This window comes from Triplophysa dalaica, chromosome 21 (assembly GCF_015846415.1).
Source record: "Triplophysa dalaica isolate WHDGS20190420 chromosome 21, ASM1584641v1, whole genome shotgun sequence".
Lineage (NCBI taxonomy): Eukaryota > Metazoa > Chordata > Actinopteri > Cypriniformes > Nemacheilidae > Triplophysa > Triplophysa dalaica.
Window position 1 is genome coordinate 5,502,526 of NC_079562.1, and position 22,173 is coordinate 5,524,698.

The following is a 22,173-nucleotide window of genomic DNA, read 5'->3' on the forward strand; positions in this document are numbered from 1 at the left end:
TTTAACAAATTGGCAAGTTTATTGCTGTCAAATACTTGGAAAGCAATGAATCCCCAAGACATTCCCAAACATAATCTTTTGTGTGCGTTTAGAGTAAACCATAGCTGTGTGAGTACAGACAGAATATCATCGTTGGACTGGCGTCCGTGTATGTAGCACCTGAAGTTTATGATCTCAAACCTGATTGCTTCATGCATCTTACACATGCGTGTGGCGCTTTCTGCTGCGTGACGCATTCTGACATGCTACGCCCGAGCATGTGTGACACATTTAATGTCCTGATGAAATGGGCCATGTGCAGTATTAGAAACTGGCACTGAACAGGCATTAGTCCTTCAGCTGCAGTGCTTGTGAACCACTAAAGTGGATGCTGTTATGTAAGTTGTATTTAATGGTCATTTGAAAAGCCAGTTTTAAGTGTCTCGGTCGATGGTGGTATTTCATTTTTCAATGAAGTTGTTCTTGAAGTACTTTATTTTAACAAAAAAAAGCAGTTTTAATCCTGGTTCTGGAGATGAGAGCGGTTGACCATGACATCAGAAGCTGAAACGGAGTCGGTAGAGTATGTTTAGGTTAGAGACCATTAGCACACTTTAAGACACCAAAAGCACGACCTGAACCTTCAAGGATTTGAAGCACACTTATGTTTTTTAGGAAATGTAACGTGTAATGGTGGATTGTAATGTTTGGCTTCGGTTAGGGCTGAAGAAAGACTGTGGTTGGACATGTGTGAACAAGATCAACCCTCAAGCCAAAAACACTTCGAACACACTTGTAGTCACAGTTAGGGCTGGGTGATATATTTCAGAAAAATGTGGGTTGACATTTCTTAGCCTTTTAATATTTGTAGTTGCATTTCAATCAAAGAAATTATTTCCATCAAATATGTTTTTACATTGAGACGTTATGTATGAAAAATGTCCTGTTATATTTTATGGATTGACACACATGTCAATTCATTCCATTTGAAAGAAATGGAAGAGTAAATACGTTATCTCCTTCAGCATAGATGCAAAAACATGACGTCATCTTTGTTCTGTGTCAGTCACCCTAGTGCTTCGAAAGGGACCGACGGAGTGAGCAGTTGGTAACAATTTGTAATCTCACCGCTAGATGACGTTAAATTTCTTACACTGTACCTTTAAAACGTTTTAAATGGAGGTTCGGGGGGAGATGGTTATACAGTCCTGTCAATCATTCTTCAAGTGTCTATAGGGCACCCCCCTACTTTTCTCTTACAACAATTCATCAAGCAATTTATATTCTTCTATAACACTTCCAGAATCTTTGTGAATGTTTTATCACCCAGCCCTAGTCCCGATATTAAACATTATTAAAAAAAAAGGCATTTGTGTCTTTTCAAAAGAAGTCAATGCTTCCATTTGAACTTTATTCAATTTCTTTAAAAGAAAGTTTGTTAAAAGATGGCAGCTCACGTTTGTTAATCGAATGCACTGGACCAGGCCATGGTAGAAAAGCAGGCAGCGTGGTCCCAAGAGACTAAAACTAATCACAGATCGAATGAGTGTGAGATATTTGCACAGAAATCTGCACTGAACTGTTCAGAATTGCCTTTAAAGATGTAAAGTTTCTGGCTGGGAGTTTTGACACAGCCAGTGTGCGACACAGAAGAGAAAGGGATTGTGGGTTCAGAACGCCTGGTTAGGTCTGCATGCATGCCTGCTCTGCTCCTTTTTGCGTTCGAGCCGTTTCCATTTTTGGAGACGTGCGCTATTGTCTACATGTTCATGCGAAGAGGTGTACAGCAAAGAGAGAGAGTAACAAAGATTGTGACGGTGCTTTTGTTTGAATGTGCGTGTCTGTGGGAGGGAGCGTTTGTGTGTCCCGTTTTATATTCTGAAATATGCGTGTACTGTATGTTTGGTTTTCATGTGCCTAATGCACGTCTGAAAGGGTGCGTGGGTGGTGTTGGTGTGTGTATATGTGAGGGGCGGGTGGCTGGTATGTGTGTATTCAGAGATCACAGAGCTCTGTTTGTTTTTGTCTGACTCAGTTAGGGATATGCAGCGCAGACGCAAGCAGAAAGGGGAGGGAATGGATTGGCGAAGAGATGGATGCTCAAACACACACACAGAGTCTTACACACACAACTGGTGCAGTGAGCCATTGCCCAAATGGAGGCATCCGACATTAACGAAACAAAACATTAAATCTCATTGAAATCTTAATCAGATTTGTCTGCTTTCGTTTACTTCGATGAAGTCGTAACATTCAACTTATTTACATTTTAATATGCATTCCTGATCCTATTGCGGTCCTCCTGTTTCTCAACAGCCCAACTTTTAAACCAATTTTGGCGCTTGGAAAATAGTGAAGGCAACTAAATGCGAATTCAAACACGGTCTGATGTGTGTTTGAATGAGTGCCAATCTTCTGTTCATACAACAGATGCATGTTCAAAATGGTTTACTGTTTTTGAACACCTTTTTTAAATAGAAGTCAAATATAACCATTTCGTCATCTCATGGAATGAGGATGTGGATCCTCCGATGTACAGATCGATAAGACCGATGTTTTCATTTGTAATATTCTCAACGTGGTTTTTTCTCATTTTAACATGATAGGCTAGGAATGTTTGCCTGTCACCTGAAGCTGATGAGATTAAGTGAAACTATTTCATATAGGGGTCCCACCAGGAACCTGCATCTCCCGCTTGCAGATGCATGAGGGTGAATCATGAGTTAAGCTATTGAGAGAAGTGTTTATGAGTATCATGCAGGTCAAGCAGAACAAGAGATGATGTTACCCTTTAGGTTAAGACGCAAACAAAAAAACTAATACGATTAACACGAACCATGACATTTACTCTTTTTTTTATGGTTTGATTTTGTTTTTATAGCAAGTATAGAGTAGTGCTTGGCCATTGAGAGATGCTACTCATTTTTAACATAGATTGTAGACCTGCTAAGTATTTTGTAAAGGAATATGAAATGTACCGTAACTAGAAGAGGACGCCATATTTTTGCATTTATAAAACGGAAGTGTTGGGAGGGCTATTAGATTAGTTAAGAGAGTATTTTACTGTGTTGAAATGTTATTTCTGAGGTGGGGTCCACGAGTGGAGAGGTTTAGGGGCTGAAGAGAAAACAAGAGATAGTGGTTTTTATGCATGCCCTTATGTCTTAAAGCAATTTTGTATTGAAATGTTTTGCTGATGAAGAGAATCTTTAAATTATGTTGGTACTGCCTCTCATGCTGTTGACAAAGAAATGCGCCACCTGGTGGGAATCTTTTATAAAGGCTGCCGGTAAGAGAAGAACTGCTAAGCGGTTCATCTGTGTTGAAAAGCTGCAGTATGACTGCTTGTTATTTAACTTTAAGAATTAAATTCTTGTATTTTTATTTTGAATTGAATAACCCCTGACCAAAAGAAAGTTTCCAGTGGAATGTTTTTAACTGCCAAATATAAAATGCCAGTATTTATAACTAGAATTAATTGTTTTAGATGATGTTTGCAAGTGTGACGATCAAATCAATCAATATTTAAAATGACACTTTATGAGAAGCTGGGCAATATGAGGATTTGCAAATAGCAATTACAATCTGAGATAATAATCCAAACAGAGGAAAGAAAGAATTTTTTCTCTTGATGGACACTTTATGAATTTAAACTATGATGCTTTTTATCATGATATAATTATTAAATGACTGTTTGTAAGGAAGGAAAGAAGTGACGTGACCCCTATAGGATAGCAGACTTTTTTTACAGTTTCTGCATCTGATTTTTAAAGTAATTGATGATTTAAAAACAAACTCTCCAGAAACCTCAGCAAGTCATCAGAATAATGTAAGAAAACATGTGTGAATTGTTTTCTGTATATCTTTTGATCATCCCATGACAGTGAGGCAGAGGGAAACTTGTATACCAGTTCCATAGCACCTTGACTTTCTTTCTCTGTCTCACTAGCTGTTTCGACAATTCTACATTTTATTTTTATTTCTCTTGAGATAAGCTCACGCAACCTCACATACAATCCTTGTGGGTATATGGAAGGGTATGTGAACCTAAAGAACCTAAAGACCTCTGAAAAAGACGTACCTCTTTAAATCTGGACTTTCAATCAGGAATGTCATTCTTTTTATAAGATGTCGATCATGCAACTTGACCTTCATCGTTCTACTTTTCCTGCTCGCCGTTCAAAGTACGTTTACCCAGTTCTGTGCGCATCTGCGCTGCTGGCAACCTCAAAGATTTACAGATATCGAACTTGATATAATGCTCGTCCCTGCCCACCAGAGACCAATGCACATACACACACAAGTAGGTGTGTGGATCTACCTCCCTACACCTTGAGCCATACCTCCAGTGGCCCTGATACAGACGATGTGATGTGGTAGACTCTGTGAGCTGATGGTGCTACTTCTCACGATCTTTAAACAACTAATAGATGTGAATTGCACGGATGCTAAGGATTTGGAATGTGGTAGATTTATACCTCAACAGGGGCTGGGGAGCTTTATCACCGTGGCAACGGAGAGCATGTCTCTGGTGTGGTCACAGGGACCCTGCAGCTATTTTTTTTCCACTATAGATCTATGGAGATACACATGTAAATGCAAATATCTATATACATACTGTACATTAAACATAGAAACACTATTGATTGTTAAATGTGCACTCACAGCATGAGATGTTATTCCCCTGAAAACTGCTTTTTGGATATAAATGCAGTAGTGTCTACTGATGTCAAAACCTCTGTACCCTTCACCCCATCCTTAAGTACATGCCCGTGTTTCCTCTGTGTTCCAAGTGCCAATAACTTTGTGGATTCCTTAACTGTGACCCAACAAGAAAGAAAATTGCACATTAACTACTGTAAAAAACATGGGAACGTGGGGAAATAAAATCGGAATATCTTAATAAAACGGTTTGTAACAAAGAAACATTTTGATTGGTTGTTTTAATGTATCATTCGTCTGGAAAAAATGGAATGTGTGTCAAATGCATATGGTTTATTCAGTTACCCATCTGGACTCCCAAGGTGCCAATATAACGGCAAACATTTCATATAATACAGTCGTATACAAATACAAACGACAAGGGAATTCGAATTCAATCATTCATACTTTGGCAGCACATAAATGACACCAGTCATTGCTTTACACATTAAAATCAAATGCGTACCAAATCTCCCTATATGAGGTAAGAGGTAAAAAGTTTAGTAATGTTCCACTTTTTGAATGACAGTGGGTATTGACAATCATTAGGGCTTACAAAGTAGATTATATTGTTTTTAAGGGTTAGTTATTTTACAATAAACTAAAATCTTGTATGAATTCAACTGAAATAAGACACGGTTTAACACGGGCTTTATATTAAACAAAGTACATTCACCCACAGACACATAGTGTCCTAACACTTTGATTTGGAAGCAACTCATTGGCATAAGAACATGAGTACAATATGCTCGATATCATGCCCACAGACGGGCACTTTATAACATCCAATCTCTGGCAACGACAGAAGGTCAATAACAGTTAAATGATGGTCATAATTGTAGGGCTTGTAAGGAGCTCAGACGGTTAATATCAGTCAAAACCAGAACATACATTGTATCTCACTGCTTTAGACTGCGATTACTTAAAAACTTTGGCTACCAGCGTGTTCTTTTAAAAAATGATTTGAGTATGAAATTTCACTGCAGCATGAAGTGAAAGCTTTGAAGAATGTCTCTGTTAAAACTTTCCAACTTTACAGTCAAATTTACGAAGTTACTCGTTTAACTAAAATTTAAAGCAGGTAATACTCTAAATGCTTCGGCATGCAGCACTTCCAGAAAAATTCAAGAGTTCAAGTGCAGGCAAGTTAGGTGACTTTTCCCACTATAAAAATGTCAGCAAGATGTTATTTGTTAAGACTACAAAGATGATGCAGTAAAGATGTAAGATAAATAAATGAACGAAGGGCAAACTGTGCAAAATGTCTCTTGACCTCTTTTAACCCATGTAACTGAATAAGCTTCTAAGCCACTGTTATATATAATATTATGTTCCTGTATGAATTACTCCATAGACTGACAGGAACAGGGTTTTTATAAAATATCTTCCAGTGACTATTACAGATTTATAGGGTTACATTGTGCTTTAACTGCGTATTGATATCTTACACTTTTGGTTTTGGAAACCAACCACTAATGCAAGTGTCTTTGAAGGGTATACATATCACGATCTTATCAATTTGAAAACTAAAATAAAACACATGAAGATAAAACAAGGCAATATCAAACACCTCACCACGACTGAGCTTTGTACCATAATGAAACAATGAAGAAATATAACTATTAACTTCCATCTCAGCACCTTTTGGAGTCGAATCCAAGGCAGTCAAAGTGACAGCGGGGGTCAGAAATAAACATTTGGGTTATAGATAAAAACAAAAGGCAAAGGAGGAATATAAAAATAGCAGATCTCTTTCTCACAAAGAAAAACTGAAGCGAACGTGGACAAATCGGTGTTTTCCTCTTCAGACTCAGGAGGATTCTGGCATGTGAAAGGCCAAACTGGAACAAAGTCTGGTTTAAATTGCGAAAAACAGGATGAGAACCACAATCAGAATGATTACAAGAACTCCGATAGCACACCACTGCCTCCGACCTGCAGATAACAAACACATCAAACCACGGGTATTTATAACAGAGGAGTGCTACAGGTACAAACCTTCTTGGAAAATGTAAGGTGCAATGAGGGCCTGCTTTGTCAGGCTGGCATTTCTTAAAAAGACAATTGCTGCCAAACCTGACCAAGTAGCAACAACGTAAAAAAGTTCCCTGCTTGTGTGACACAATGTGAATCGGATGGAAAAGGTTTGAGCAGCCCAACAAAATCGTATCATTTGTACTTTTATGCAGAGATTAAAAAAACATTCAGTCAAATACATTTTTGCGTACACTTAGATGCCACACGCTTAAGTATTATGATATTACAATACTTCTCATACATCAGTATGTTTTCAGTTGCTGTCCTACTGAATGATAATGTCCTATGAGAAACACACAGTAAAGAGACGAACACTTACTGCTGGTCATGTGTGAAACCTTCTCCATTTTCTTCAACACGGAGTCCATTCTAGAACCGGTCTGGTCCATTTCCTCACTAAATTCACCAAGCATACTAGAAAAAAAACACAAATTATCAAAGACACATATACATAGTAAACATTAACAACTTTATAAGTAAGGGATAATGTACAGGGCGTCGGTTGTTATCGCATAAATAAGCCCTGTCCGTGTGATCAGGTATAAAACTGATCGGACTTACTTCGAAATAACAGCTGGCTGCTTGTACATTATGCTGCTTATTACGGCTAGTTGCCACATGAGAAAAAACTGGACGTGAAATGTGAATTTGAAATATTTTATTAGATCATTTTTACCGAAATCATCTTTCTTCTGCAAAGAAAAGCCGTTTACTTTCGGATTTAAGTCAAGGAAGGACGTTCAAACGTCACAAACAGGCAATTTGGTTTAATCATTTGTAAATATAATGTCATATATGTTATTAAAAGACATTTACTGTACATTTATACTGTCAAGATGATTTGCTGCATCCAGGTCAAAAATCTAAATCTATTTATTGTCACACATCAGGTACACATCAAGTGTACCGATGGTGACATTCTTAGGTACAGGACTCTTGGCCATGGCAGTACAAGCAACAAGATTTGAAAATGTACAATATACATAAACAGCAATATACACAATTTACACAATATACACACTTTACACAATATACATACATTTACACAATATACAATAAATGATCGTGTATATATGTTATTGTGTGTTAAAAAAAATATCACGGAATAACGAACCTGCAAATGTCGCGACTGGCCAATCAGAATCAAGCAACGAGCCGTGTAATAATAACATACAACGCGTGTGTATATTTGTAAGCTAAGGTTAGGGTTAGCTCATGACCTTAGTGTTTTTTTAGCATTGTTCTCTACCAACTGTTCAAGTGTTCTAGACCTACACAGACTGCTCATCCAGCTCGTCTCCTATCCTGTTGGACATGTCCTTTAGGACACGGATACTGCCAGATACCAACTCCAACTTCTCATCCTGGTCCAGCACGATAAGCTACACAGACAGAAAATGAGGAGAGTATTATTATTATTAACATTTATGAACACTTCTCTCTAAGATGCTTCTTATTACACTGTGATTATTCTGAGTTTCATTTAAAAAGTTAGGCATATAATATAATAGGAATTAACTTAGAAAGATCCCTTTAAAACTGAACTGAATTACATTCATTTTTCCTTATTTATCAACTTTTATTTAAATGTCTAAACGGTTACATGTTTTGACCACTGTGTTTACCTGCTGTTGTTCCTGTTGCTCCTGAATGTATCTGGAGTTTGCAGACACCAGATGGGGCTCCAGGCCGGCATGGCGATCTTTTGCTGTGGCCCCCAGCAGAGCCTGTTTGTTCTTCCTCTCTGCCTGGGCCACAGCCGAAGGGCTGGCGAGCTGATCCTTCATCAGCTACACACACATACATGTTCATAAACGCATACATGTGCACACAAAAATACAAAGACACAATGCAAAATGAGTACAAATAAGTGCATGATTGACACCTCGACAGATTTTCGCGTTCGCTCCACAAAGTCTTTCCTCTCCTGTAGTTCATGCTCTCCTAACCGGAACTTTCCAGGGTTTGCTTCCACAATACCTGATAGGGTCAAGGATTATAAAAACAATTCTGCCAACAGAAAGATACTGAGAGTCTACACTAACAATGTCTTTTGACTGGTGCATTTTCTATAAATGCTTTCAATTCCTCGATACTCATCTTTGCTTTCGTTCTTTCTCCTTCCCTCATCTAAAAGGATACTTATGGTTTCATGCAAGTCCTCTAAGTCCCAATCGATGGCTCTCAGGCAGTTACGGAGTTCATTGGTGCTCCAGTCCAACTCATCTCGACTGACAGGTGTCTCATCCTGGAGAAGCTCCTCCCAGCGGTCATACAGCCCCTGTGCTTTGGACAGGGCCTTCTGCACCTCACTGCCAGAAACAACAGTGCACTGTGAACTCACTTTACTTGAACTGTGTTCAATGAAATGTGTTTGTCAATAGTAAATAACTAGATGCCAATAACTGTTACAGTGAAAGAATGAAAATGCATTGCAAGAATGTACATACATGCATGTATCTGACATGTGTTTTTTTACAACACATCTCATCTATTTGTACAGTAAAAGAAACATCAGCAAACTGCTGGACACAAATCAGTGTTTATTCTCAAGAAAAACAACCTGTCAACAAAACCTCCATGCTCGATTTAACACCAGAAACCGTTTTATTCATGTAAAGGGTACACGTTTACAGAGTAATGGTGTTAAAATAACATGAGAACACTCATAGTGTGACATTAAACTGGATATACATGTAGTGATGGTAGAGCTTCACAAACCCGTATCTTACTGTGACTAACTTACAGAACATACATCTCTCTGGTAGAAAACGGTGAAGACAGACATCGATGTGGAGCAAAGAAAGAACATTTTGCTTACCCTTTAACTACGAAAAAAGGATCTTCCATCGACATATTAGCCCCTCGGTTGCGGGAGCTACGTGAAGTTAAAGGCAAGGCATACTATGTTAAAAGTCTGTAAGCGTACGCTTTCAAAATAAAAGTCTTTAAATTCTAGTCTTTATATTGAAAGGTTTAAGTATGCGTATTTCAAAATAGTTATATATATACATATATATATATATATGAAGAGTTTGGTTCCAAAATGAGTTATTTCAAAAATAACTTTTTCATTATGTTTTTATTGCGTTTTAACGTGTTAGTTAGCCTTTTTTGTTATTATGGCTACCAACAGTTACCAACTGCAGTTTGATTGATATGAATTGGAATGCACGATAAAAAACATGTGTTTTTGATGAACGGAGTTATCTCATTTTGGACCCAAACTCTTCATATGTAGTTAAATAAAATGTTTTTTTGCAAGAGAAAAATGACTGTATATATAACTGTATATGTGTATTAGTAAATATTGAATTTGAAGAGCAATTTCAAAACCCCATCGGAGTTTCATGTAGTTAAAGGGATAGTGAAATTCTGTCATAAATTACTTACCATCTCGTTGTTCCAAACCTGTATACATTTCTTTATTTGGATGAACAGAACAAATTATATTTGGACAAATGCTTTTAACCAAACAGTTCTTGAACCCCATTGACTACCATAGAAGGAAAAATTACACTGGTAGTTGAAAGTGTGCCTTGAATTGTTTGCTTTCCTACATTCTTCAAAATATCTTCTATATATATATATATATATATATACAAAGTAAAGTAGATTTTCCTACTATGGTAGTCAATGGATTTGTGTTTGGTTTTAAGCATTCTTTCAAATATCTTTCTCTGTGTTCATCAGAACAAAGAAACAACACAAAGGTGAGTAAAGGATGACAGAATTTTTGTTTTGGGGTCAACTATTCCTTTAACTACAGGTGAAGCTATAACACATAAAACTTTTCCTGATATTGCCATTAGTAAACCACAAACCTGAATCCTCTGAAATCATTTCTCTTCGTTTTTTGGTAAATAACTAAATCTCAATGTGAGGTGCAAAATCGGTGCAATCGGTTTTGAGTAACTGTGTGTTATCTGTCATAATGGGAATCTTTAAATTTGCAGCCAGATAAACTCAGTTCTTGGGATTATCTCAGTTATAAAATAATAATTGTATGAACAAAACATTCTCTCATCCCTGACTCACTAACAAGATTTACATAAATCTTAAATCATTAAAATAAATGTTCTTACGTAACTGTCCTAGATTTGCACAAAGCTCAAGTTGGTAACTGACCGTGTCTGTGAAAATTACAAAGGAGTGTGCTAAATTAATGGATTCCCATGAGCCTTTTTTGCGGCTATAGGGTTGAGATCCTGTCGTCTAGTCGCCTCTCTCTTTCCTTCATTAACTCTATTCTTCCACCCCCACCTTTGACAGTCATGCTTTCCTTCCTGTCTCCTGTCTTCCTCTCTCCCCACACTCTCTGTTTCCTGTTCACACACAGTATAGCCAAACCTGAACATGCAACCCCTCCTCCCCTTTCCTGCAGGGTGTGTTCGCGAGGTTGTGGCTATGCATGTAAGGAACACTTTATCAAACTGTCCTCATTAAAACAGTGTAATATTGAAAACTGAATTGAATGGAAGTAGTATTTATTTTTGTTAACACCATTTGATCTGAGAGGTCTTGCATGAATATAACATCTAAGTCATACGCGAGTGTGTACGATCACAGCTCAACAAACACAGAGCTGGATCTAACTGAAGGCTTTATCACATGGCATGTGGTTACAGTAATGAGGAAGCTATTTTCACAAGCAGTAACTTGACAATTCTCATGGTTAGTCATTGACTACAAAACATGTTTGCACTGTAAATGTAAAATATGTCCGCCTTGCTTCTTTGTTTAAAACTCACAAAACATAATATCCATGCTACCATAACCAATAAATCACAATGTACATTGTATTCTTCTCTTTCTCGCTCATTCTGCATTACTTTAAGCTCAACACAATAAAGCCTCAAGGAAAAGCTTCACATTTCAACCAAGCACCAGGTACCACGAGATTTCCCATTTCTATTTATAGATGTTATGTATTTGCACTGAGTGGCAGCTGCCATCTGACCTCAATCGCTTTGCTTCCTAGTGAGCAGAATGGGAGGTGATGTTGGACCGGTGACAAGTCCAAATATGGTGCTGCGGTGACGACACGATTACTGCCAGCTGCTGGCGCGTCACGGCTTTTCCACTGCTCGCCCTCCGGAGACCAGGCGGATGTTCCATATATGGGTATCGGTTGACGTCGAGCAAAAATAAAAAAAAAAAATCTTCCAAGTAACTGTAAACAATGGAGGTCGGCTGACACGTTTTTAGAGAATTATGGGTAGAGATATTAGGCTGCCGGTGCGTAATTAAATAAACAATGGTGGTATCGATTTAAAGAACTGTTGGTGAATTCCAACCAATACACAACCAAATAACAACAAATAAATTAAACAAAAAAGTCAAAACTAAATAAAATATCAAAAGTAAATCCAATGACTAAAGTGAGGATGCACGTGCTCACTTTTTCCAATTCCCTCTATGCTTAATGAATACTTCATGTAAGCTGTTATTCAGCCGTATCCGCAATTACAAGAGATTAATAAATAATGATTATTTGAGATACTGGTCATCAGTGTTAACTGTGCTGTCTGTCAAACGATATGCTGTCAAGATACTTTAGTAAAAAACAGAGCCACGGTGACATATGTTGTCAAGATATTTTACAAGCGCTGTGGTATTCTGACGTACGTGGACAAGATGGGAGGGGCGTGTCTACACCCGGAGGAATGGAAACTCGTTACGTCACCCGGGCTGACATAAAAACCTCTCCCTGAGAAAAGTTTTACCGAATAGAGGCATTCATTGAATGCAAAGCGAGATCAAACAACCGAGTTATTTCGACATACTGTAAACGTCAAACAACCATGGACACAGAGGCCAGGAGAATTATGGCTCTGTCCATTAGTAAACTGTATTCGTCAAGGACCCAGTGCGGGGGATTGAGACTCCACCGGAGTCTCCTTCTCTCCATGACCATGAGGGCCGCCCGGGACATCTACCACGCCGCCGTACTGCTCCGAGAATCGGAGCAGGAACAGGTCGTTCCGTGCGCCCCGGAGGAACCCATGGACACTAAATATCATGACACTGTCAAGGACACTGAAGATCAAGACACTGTCAACGACTCTCTGAAGGAGGTGAACACTCGTGAACCCAAAGACAATTTGGAAGAGGACAAAGAGAACCATGACTCGAAATCCAGGAAGCGCCGTTGTAAGACGGCAGTCGAGCCTGACTTTTTGCCTCCGAAGAAGGCAAGAATGGACACAGACGAGGAGAGGCAAGAGGTTTTAAAACCGAATAATGGAAACAGCTGTCGCCAAACTGAAACGCTGACAGCGTTCCCGACAAATAGAGCCGTCGTGGCGTGTTGAACAAGACGCGCTTCGGATTATACATGATGTCCCTTGGTGGGATTTTTCTGGACAAACTGGTTGTTCAGATCAACCGGTAATGCCAGTCCGGACGGAGCACGGCGCTCCGGTATCAGCGTGGCACAGCTCGCCGTGTGACCGAGGAGCGCGCAAGACGCGCGGGGATAAAGAACAGAGGAACCGTCGACCGCTCACCGGAGCTCCTGGTGACTCTTACGGCAGCTGTTGACTCACCTTTGAGTTGAAACTGTGGTTAGGAGAGACATGTCTTCTCCTTCAGTTTATGAACTCTAATGAAACCTATGAACTCTAACTCGCATCTTTTTTATGTTTTAAAGTAAAAAATTGTGATGTGATCTTTGCAAACATGTGTTAAAGTTCTCCATTGCTCTGTTTAGTTGCACAGACGTGTGTTGTGATGAATTGATCATTCTAAAATGAACACAATGGACTGAAGCTGTTTGTTGGCAAATAAACATATTTTAAAATCATCTTGTTGTTTTGATGTGATTTTAACAAAGTTATTAATATGCATGCCACATGGATTCCCAAACTTTCATTCAAAGACCTATACCTTCTTAAGACCTACAACTAGATTTAAAGTGGAAATATGGGAGAAAACAATGCCTTTTCGTAAGGTCACATTACTAATGTGTGCTGTGGCTTACTCAGCTATTTATCATCGTCTTTGTAATACTTATCATTCACAGATAACTAGCTCATCCTCTGTGACCTCCTTATGTGTGTGGTGATTTAAGAGTATGTGTGTAATTTCCCTTCATTAGTCAGCAAGACTTGTCTGAACATGCCGTTGAATCATGCAGATCACCGTTCCCTTAAAAGCACAAATGCGTTGGCCAGAGTCAGACCGTAAAATCAAACTTCTCAAAGCAGCATTGCATTTAGATCTGAGCACAGTGTAAAATAATTCATGGAAGACATAAACTCAAGGGCTCCGCCATGAATTTTAATCATAATGTTGTGTCTTGGTCTGTGGTTCATTCTGTAGCCAATATAATAGTAGAGGGATGTGCATTTCAAACATATGAAATGTATCTCGATGATATTTTTAAACCTTGAGTCTTGAAAATAATCAGCAAGAAATACATGTATATAATATTAACAAGAAAACAATAGTAATGTTTTCTTTTATTTTGACTTTTGAGATATTCTTTCCCCATGCTTAGAGCTTGAATGGTGCGAGTTTTAAAGAATTGAAAGCATCTGAATCAACCGCATCTTGTAGTTTCTGTAGTTTTGTATCATCTTAATGTTTTATTTAGCTTTCCTGTAGCTCAGTGGGTTCGATCCAAGGGGATTGCACATACCTAAGTATAAATGTATAGGATAATGCAATATAAGTCGCTTTGGATAGAAGCGTCTGCCAAATGCATAAATGTAAATGTAATATATTAGGTAGTGTGATTAAAAAACGCAAATAAACATTTAGGTAACGTAGGCCTATCATACATTTGTGGGGTCAGTATAAATCATTGCTAAAATTTGCACATAAGAGGCGGTAGAGTGTTTTTGGCTTTCTAAATGTGACACCAAAGCAAGTGAAACTGTGAATGGGGTTTATTAAATGACAAGCATGAGTAAAAATGACTCACTGTTTTGATGTACATGGGTGGGTAGGTGTTTTTGCATAGGTGGCATATTTTCAGGTGGATATTCATGACAGAATCCTCCGCTGCAGTAAGATTATTACCCAGGGTGAATAATCACTGAAACTGATATTCAGGTTAATTATAGAAACCTGAACCTGCCACGTATGCGTTGTGTGCACAGTGTAACCTAAACCTGGTGTCAGATACAGGCCCACTTCCTTTCTGGTGGTCCGGTTGTGGGTCTACCACCTATGTAACTAAACAGACAAAAGTGGAGGAGTGGGATATTACACTTTCAAATATACAAAAGCTGTTATGCAGGTGTATGAAAGGACTATTTTTAAAATGTAAAAACTGAACTTCATGTCTGTATTTTATAATAACATGCAGCGTAACAATTGTTCTTTAGCTTTTCGCTTTCTAACATAAACTAGAAAAACAACACTATATGTTTTGTCTTTTATATGCAGGAAATATTATTTTGCAACATCTAGAAACCAATATTCATTCATAAATTTCATTCTGTGATAACCTCATTTTTTTAAATGAGCATTGAAGTTTAATTTCAACTATTCATTTTAACCTTTGGCATTGACTAACTCAGTCAATATTAAAGAAATGTAATATGTATTTAATAGAATGTTCTTTACCTCAGGATCATTTTGTGTAAATCCCAGGCAGTGTCACAGTAATCAAACTAATAGAAAATAAAGCAATCAATAACTCCTGAAAATGTAGAGCTTCTTCTGTTGATAAGAAACAAATTTCATTCTCAAGTGGCCTTGTATTTAGTCCCATTGTGGAGATTGCCTCATAGCCGTGTTTAGATGCACCTTTACCTCAGATTTAACATTCACCAATTGGGTTAACGGCTCAGATGCTTAATCACACCGCTATTATCACTTCCTGAACAGCTGTGCATGTGTGGTGTGAATTCCCCCACCTGAAACACGATTCAATTCTTTTCAGTTTATTTGAACGTGTTCGCAAGCGACGTACTGTGTACAAATGTTCTCCAAAGTGTTGCATAAAATCAGAGACACATTCACACACACAATACAGTGATTCAGAAATCAAGAGATTGTAAGCGCAGTTAGAATGCATTCTCTCTGTTTTTTATTCAGGTTCTTTAGGAAGAGTTCTGTTCGCAATTACAAAATGCACTGGTAGAAATAGCAGAGAGACAGAGTTAGAGGAAGAGAGAGAAAAAGGGGGATTTTTCATAGCCAGAATAAATGTGTAACATCACCAGGTTCAGGCAGCCTCTTTCACAGCTCAACATCAGCAAAAGGGTTTTGCATTTCTTATTTAAATCAGATTGATGTGCAGTTTCTCATAACCGAGAGCTACTAGATATCTTTTCAACTTTTACAATTTTTTGTAGTACATTTCCACAGCATGTTGTGAGCTCACCTTACCCACAATTCAAGAGAACAGTTGGCAATAGAAACAAACGAACATTCTATGATTTTTATTCATCAACCATGTCATATCTTGTGTATATTTTTTCCTCTTGGTGGTCTTTTTTGTCTTTTCCGTTTTTAAAAATAGAAGAAAAAAGTAACACATTGCTCATAAAAACATCTATCTATATTTATACATATATATATATATATTTATATATATACTCTTTTCTTTATATTTCTTTTTATGTTTTATAATTCCTGAAGTTGACTTGTTAACCCACATAGTGGCATGCACATTGCACATGCAAATCAGTAATTAAATACCTCTCTATTTCATGGTCATTTTTTTTCTCTTTAAACGTCCTCTTTTGCTTCTAAATGGTTCAGGTCAGTAGTGTGTGGATGGTGGGTGGAATGATGGGTAATTCAAAGGTGGGACGGGTATACGGGTGTCATGGTGACAGTGGCTGCACACTCTCGCACATTCACACAAACTCATTTCCCCTGACACAAACGAGTGGCGCAGTTTTGCTGACGACCGTGAAAGCCACTTCCTGTCTCGAGATCCACTTCCTGAACAGGACTCGATTCACATTCCGTCAATTGTTTTTAGTATTTTGTTAAATTGCTAGATTTAACCTCATTTCTGTCAATGGCAATTGAAGTGTGATACTTTCATGTTTGAATGAATATATTTTTTTTTATGAAACCAAAATCATTTATTATATTATAATATGAAAATAATACTTTTTATCTGTTCATTTCAATATAAGACAACTTTGTTAAATAAATCTGATAAATCTTTCCCTAAAGAACACGTGTTTGAATAAATGTGTTTCTTGACATGCACAAAGAACAACAGGGCTTGGATGAGACATAAACAAAAAGAAACATGGCAATGCTTAAGAAAAGAGGATGGACACACAGGCTGCTGCAGGAAGTTTATGAATGAGATATACAAGAGTTTACAGAAGAGAAATAGAGATATGTTAGTCCCAAAAACGTCAGAAAGACAGTGGACAAACATGGTTAGACAATTGGACTGAGGTACAAACAGGATGATGATGAGACAGCTGACCCTCTTTGCTTTGCCATGGCTTCGTATCTGTGGTCGTATAACTTCGATGGAAAATCTTGGACTGTTCGTTGTAAGGCACTATTTAACAACTTGCCTTCTAGTCAGTTCGCAGACACACGCACACATACTTTTGCAGAGGACATTGCCCACTGTCACGCCGATGAACCCAACCCTTCCGATCTTCTGCTACATGAAAAAATGGCGGTGACTCCATTGGATCCGATCTTGGATGAGGATCACATGGGAAGGCGATAATGAAATGTGCTATGGTGGATGCTGAGCAGAAATGGATTGGCAAACCCAGCACTAAAATACTCAGTGCACATTACATAATGACGATTTGTATCCATTTCTGATTTTTCAAACAACTTTTTTTTGGCATGCACAATGCCTGTGCCTCATATTCTTGCTCTCATACGTACAGAAAAAAAACTACATTTCCCATCACCCCCCTCCCAATTCTCCAGTTCCCCTCGCACATTAGCATGCACACACATGTAGTTCTGTTCTGTACAAAGGGAGACCAAGGGAAGTGGTGTAGCTACATAGAGGGTGACTTATTTTGGCAGCACTCAACCGTTGTAGGAAAGCCCTTATTTTGAGTAAAACAAACAAAAACACAGGTTGTTTCTCCAAAACGAAAGGAAACAACACGTGCTCGCGCAAATGTGTTGTGTATCTGAGATGGTTCGCTCGAAATAGTGCCGCGAACAGAAAACGATTTTCTGTTGACACGGAAAATGAAGATGTGACACAAAAATGATGTAAAGAGCAAAAGAGGGTCAGAACCGAAACTGATGAACAAGCAGAGCCAAAGAATGGTGCACCTCCTAAAAATAGCCTTTTATAAATAAAATCTTAATCTATCGAGGACATTTTCTGCAGTTCGGCATCAAGTGTTTCGGGCGAAAGAATACAAGACCAAGAGAACTTCTAAATGGGGAGAATCTTAACCATGCACTAACGTTCATGCCTGACAAAAGTAAGCCTTCCTGTCCTTTTGCTAAAGACCTGAGAAAGTAGAACGACCCCTTCGATATTCGATGCAGCTCTCTGAACAAGCAGGGTGAGACGAATCGACGATGGCTGCTCGAGGAAGCATAGCTAAGAGAGAAAGAGAGCCAAGATGGACACCCTGACAAAACTTGGTTGTCATTTCCCTTCATTACTCTTAGAGTAACTGGGATCTCACCCCATCATATAACCGTGCCTCCCTGTCTTTAAAAAGCCCAGCAGACAGCGCAGACATGGGGACTTGTTAAGGCGTAGTGTGACTGAGTCCATCACATTGAGAGAGAGAGAGAGAGAGAGAGGGGGGACGGGGGTACGAGAGGCAGGGGAAGGGTAGTGTGCGACACCAGAACAGAAGGCACTGTGGCTCTGCAGGTTCATCTGGACCCATGGGCATCAAACCTGGGGCTAACCGGGGACCAGCTGTGAATAAATGTGGGCCAAACATAGACACCCAGATAACAAAACAGCGGTCTACTTCCTCAAAATATTTTTTTATAAAAGGTGTAAAATTCAGGACCCCTTGGCTGGGGTTTCTTGAACAAAATAACAATAAAAAAACATGAGAAAAAAACAGGACTGTCCAACTGACCAGATGATGTGCAGAATGAGATCGCTTTGTGTCAAATCTACTAAAAGTTGTCATTTTTTTGTCATTAACACTTCTCAATTGTGTCTCAATTGGAGAACAAATAGAGAGCAAGTGCTGCTCCTCATGTTTTTTTTACGTAAAAGATGATGGGAATCTCCCACGTGTCTACAAAAAGTCAAGGATCTCAACACAACCTCAGATGTTTCTCGAAGACTTTTAAGATCAAATCCTCTACGCTCATTTTTAATGGTACACTCTTATATAAATTATAAATTATTTCATATAAATTATATTTCTCATAGGAGACAACATGATTCAAATTCCCTTTAGGTCCATTAAGTCCATTACATTTTGCGTTCTACACATGCACGAAAAACCTGTAATGGGAGATTAATGAATGAAAGTCTATTGAAATTTTTTGAGATGGTTTTATCAGTTGGACAGTAGGGATGGCTGAATACGCCGCACCTCTACACCCCTGTGAGATATACGTTTGGCTGTCGTATCCTGAGCAGAAAAGGGAAGAGGGTCTCAGATTGAGCAGGCAGCCAAAGACATACAAGTTGCCCATGGTAGGGAACAGGAAGGCAGGGGCGAAAAAACATTTCCAGTCACTTTACTAAATTTCAGGTCAAACTTGAAAAAAAAAACGACTGTCAGAAGACAAACACGAGCTTTGACAGACGTATTGTAACCTGCTACATGACCTTTCGGGACAGTTCTGCCCTACTTCATGCTGGACTGTTTGTCCGTAGTCTGGGTAAAGCTGCGCAACAGCACCGCTAAGTGGACAAAGAGTAAACGACATTCATCACCCAAAAGTTTATCTTGCACTAACTCTACAGCTGTGAAATTATAATTCAGGGTGTAATAACTGACCCTCAATAAAACTGCTCTTGTCTAGATCTTTAACTGTTGAAAAATAAATATGAAATGAACCCTGATTTTCAGTTCCTTTTCGTCTTTATGTAACATCGACGCAAAAACTGTCCAAGGATGTGGCCCGACTCTCCTCTTTAAACATTCAGGAGCTTTTGAGCTTTTGAGTATTCTACAAAACTGAGGTTACAATTAAGTAAACTTCAGGATGCACCCTTTTAGACTTCAACCAGTGCTGAACAGAACCGAAAAATAAAGAAGAGTTAGAAACAAGATGGCCACAAGAGACAAAACTCCCCAAAACAAGACAACAAAGTCACATGTCAGCATCACCGTCATCGTCATCAATTGCATTAAGGTTTTTCATCATTTTAAGTCTATTGTTATTGACAATAGTAAATGAAGCCTTTAGAAAGATGAAGAGTTTCTCTCCCCCTGGTTCTCTCTCTGTTTGCAGCCATGGCCGACAGAGCCGCGATTAGGGCTCTTTGTAGTGCAATCCAAGGTAATAATAAACAGTGCAGAGCATTATCTGGGATCCTCAGATGGACGGAACCTAGAAAACATCTTCAGATTTACGTCTCCATCTTTCTACATCTGCTGTCTATATACTCCATCTGCACATAAAGATCTACAGACAAGGCAAGAGCAACAGGGAGAAAACGAGAGAAAGAACATCCTCCAACTTAACGGAAAAAAAGAGAGCTATCACCCCCCCCCATTCCCACAGTAAATCTTCTGTCTGATATATATATATAGATTTTTTTTAAATCAATCATGCAAGTTTCCATCAGATTTGAGTCCAAAAATATCAAAGAAAGCTGAGCAAATGCAACAGAATAACCAAGCTCCAAATGTTCGAAAAGAAGAATTAATCAATCGAAGACATTCTGAAGAGGAAAAAGTCCATCCCTCCCTCATCAGCCGTTTCCTTCTTTTCCACCTTGTCAGGACTGAGTGGCAGTTTTTGGGCGGGGTTTGACCACCCCACCCGTCCCCTCTTGCCTGCACTGGGTCCTTTCATATGCCACGCCTCTTTACGGTAAACCCCTCCCCCAGGTGATGAGGTTACTCAGCATCTTGAGTTGGTAACAGTAAACAGAGATGATAAAACTCATCGATATCAGCCAGCACATGTGGCTGGTTTTGCAGTAGGTAGAGCTCTCATGTACAAGAGCACTTGCTTTTTCTTTTAAGTCTTTCCTTTGCGTCCATTTTTGGGTCTTTTTTCGAGAGGCATAGATGTAAGGACAAAAGAGGGATTCTGGCTTTATTTTCAAAATTCCATATTTTGATTAAGAGAGGAGGTTATTACGTTTCCTCTTTATTTCCATCAGCAAAAACCGCTTGGTCTTGTACAGTCCGGGGGGAGCCTTCAAACATAGCAACACTGATTTTTAAAGCAGTTTAGTCCATCTATAAACCAACGATCTGCTCCACCCCACTAAATCTCTAATTTACTCCCATAAACATTCCCTTGCATGCTGAGCATTGTGGGAAATGCAGTCCAGAGAGCAGGAGACAGCAATAGAGAGAGAGAGAGAGGAAGCAGGGGAGCTGTAGTTAAACCCTTCAGAATTTGATTTGTCTGTGCTGCTCCATTGTTAAGAGTCTCACAGTATCACACACACATCCATTTATCCATGTGATGATAAGTGTGTTTGTACTGTCCTCTATCCCCCCCACTCCCCCTCTCCCTGCTGCTATGCATAAACATGTCGAGTTGGCTTACGGTGAGCGGCGCCCCCTCCTGATCACCCTTTGCGCTAACACCAATCATCCTCGTCCGTCTCGCTATAGGGTTCGTGCAACCCCTTCCGGGGCCCACGGCCATGTGACGGCCGTTGTGGACCTGGGTGGGGGCCGCGGCGGTGCGGGGAGGGCGAGGAGGAGCGGTAGCCATTAGGCATACGGCGCGGGTGAGCGGGAGGCCCTTGACGAGCAGTCCTTGGCGAGCGAGGGTGTGAATGAGGGTTGCCCTGCGATAAACTCTGCTCATAGGCAGGCGGGTCGTTGTGGCGTTCGTATTCATAGTCCCGGTCGTAGAACGGTGCATCGCCCTCCACGCTGTCCGGTGGCGGGCCCCAGCGGCCGTGAGGCGGGGATCTGGGCGAAGCGTGCCTGGGAGAGCGAGGGGACGCGTGTCGGGGAGACCTGGGCGACCCGTGATGGGGCGAGGCGTGGCGGGAGGGCGGTCGGTTGTAGGGCGGTTCGTGACCTGGCGGAGAGAAGTGTCTTGGAGATGGGGAGCGGAGTCGACCCTGTCCCGGGGAGCCGTACGGGGGCTTGCGGACAGCGGGGGAGTAGGTGACGTGAGGGCGCGGTGTAGACGGGGTCTGGGGCAGCTGGCGACGGCCACGCCGGGGGGTGCTGGTCCCCGACGTCGAAGGAACGGGGCTTCCGCTCACGGAACTACTGCCCTACATGAAAATTAAAACAAGGCAAATAAAAAAACACCACAAAATTAACGTCAAACAAAAGAGAACAGCACACACCGGCAAGAGGTGGAAGATGAGGAGAGAGAGAGAGAGAGAGAGAGAGAAGGAGAGGGAGAGGGGAGAGAGAA

At 39.7% G+C, this 22,173-nt stretch overlaps 3 protein-coding genes across 17 annotated transcripts in view; 1 reads left to right on the plus strand and 2 right to left on the minus strand.

The window, feature by feature from the left end:
• Positions 1–4,905: 4,905 nt before the first annotated feature.
• On the minus strand, positions 4,906–9,632 carry LOC130410061 (syntaxin-10). The gene is made up of 7 exons (XM_056734457.1): positions 9,539–9,632; positions 8,860–9,029; positions 8,603–8,697; positions 8,343–8,507; positions 7,993–8,099; positions 7,037–7,131; positions 4,906–6,615 (listed from the first exon to the last, which is right to left on the minus strand). Exons 1-7 carry the CDS (start codon positions 9,571–9,573, stop codon positions 6,539–6,541), a joined length of 744 nt encoding a protein of 247 aa, XP_056590435.1. The 5' UTR covers positions 9,574–9,632; the 3' UTR covers positions 4,906–6,538.
• Positions 9,633–12,430: 2,798 nt separating this feature from the next.
• Positions 12,431–13,522, plus strand: ier2b (immediate early response 2b). Its single transcript, XM_056735036.1, has one exon. It carries the CDS (start codon positions 12,522–12,524, stop codon positions 13,029–13,031), a length of 510 nt encoding a protein of 169 aa, XP_056591014.1. The 5' UTR covers positions 12,431–12,521; the 3' UTR covers positions 13,032–13,522.
• A 2,212-nt stretch (positions 13,523–15,734) lies between these two features.
• cacna1ab (calcium channel, voltage-dependent, P/Q type, alpha 1A subunit, b) overlaps positions 15,735–22,173 on the minus strand; it is a 103,292-nt gene continuing 96,853 nt past the window's right edge. For 14 of the 15 annotated variants that reach the window (XM_056734606.1, XM_056734604.1, XM_056734609.1 and 11 more), the window contains one exon: positions 15,735–22,027. In XM_056734606.1, coding sequence (XP_056590584.1) covers positions 21,374–22,027 — 654 coding nt within the window. In that variant the 3' untranslated portion in view covers positions 15,735–21,373. The remainder of the gene's footprint in view (positions 22,028–22,173) is intronic. The other variant, XM_056734608.1, reaches the window with a different exon arrangement.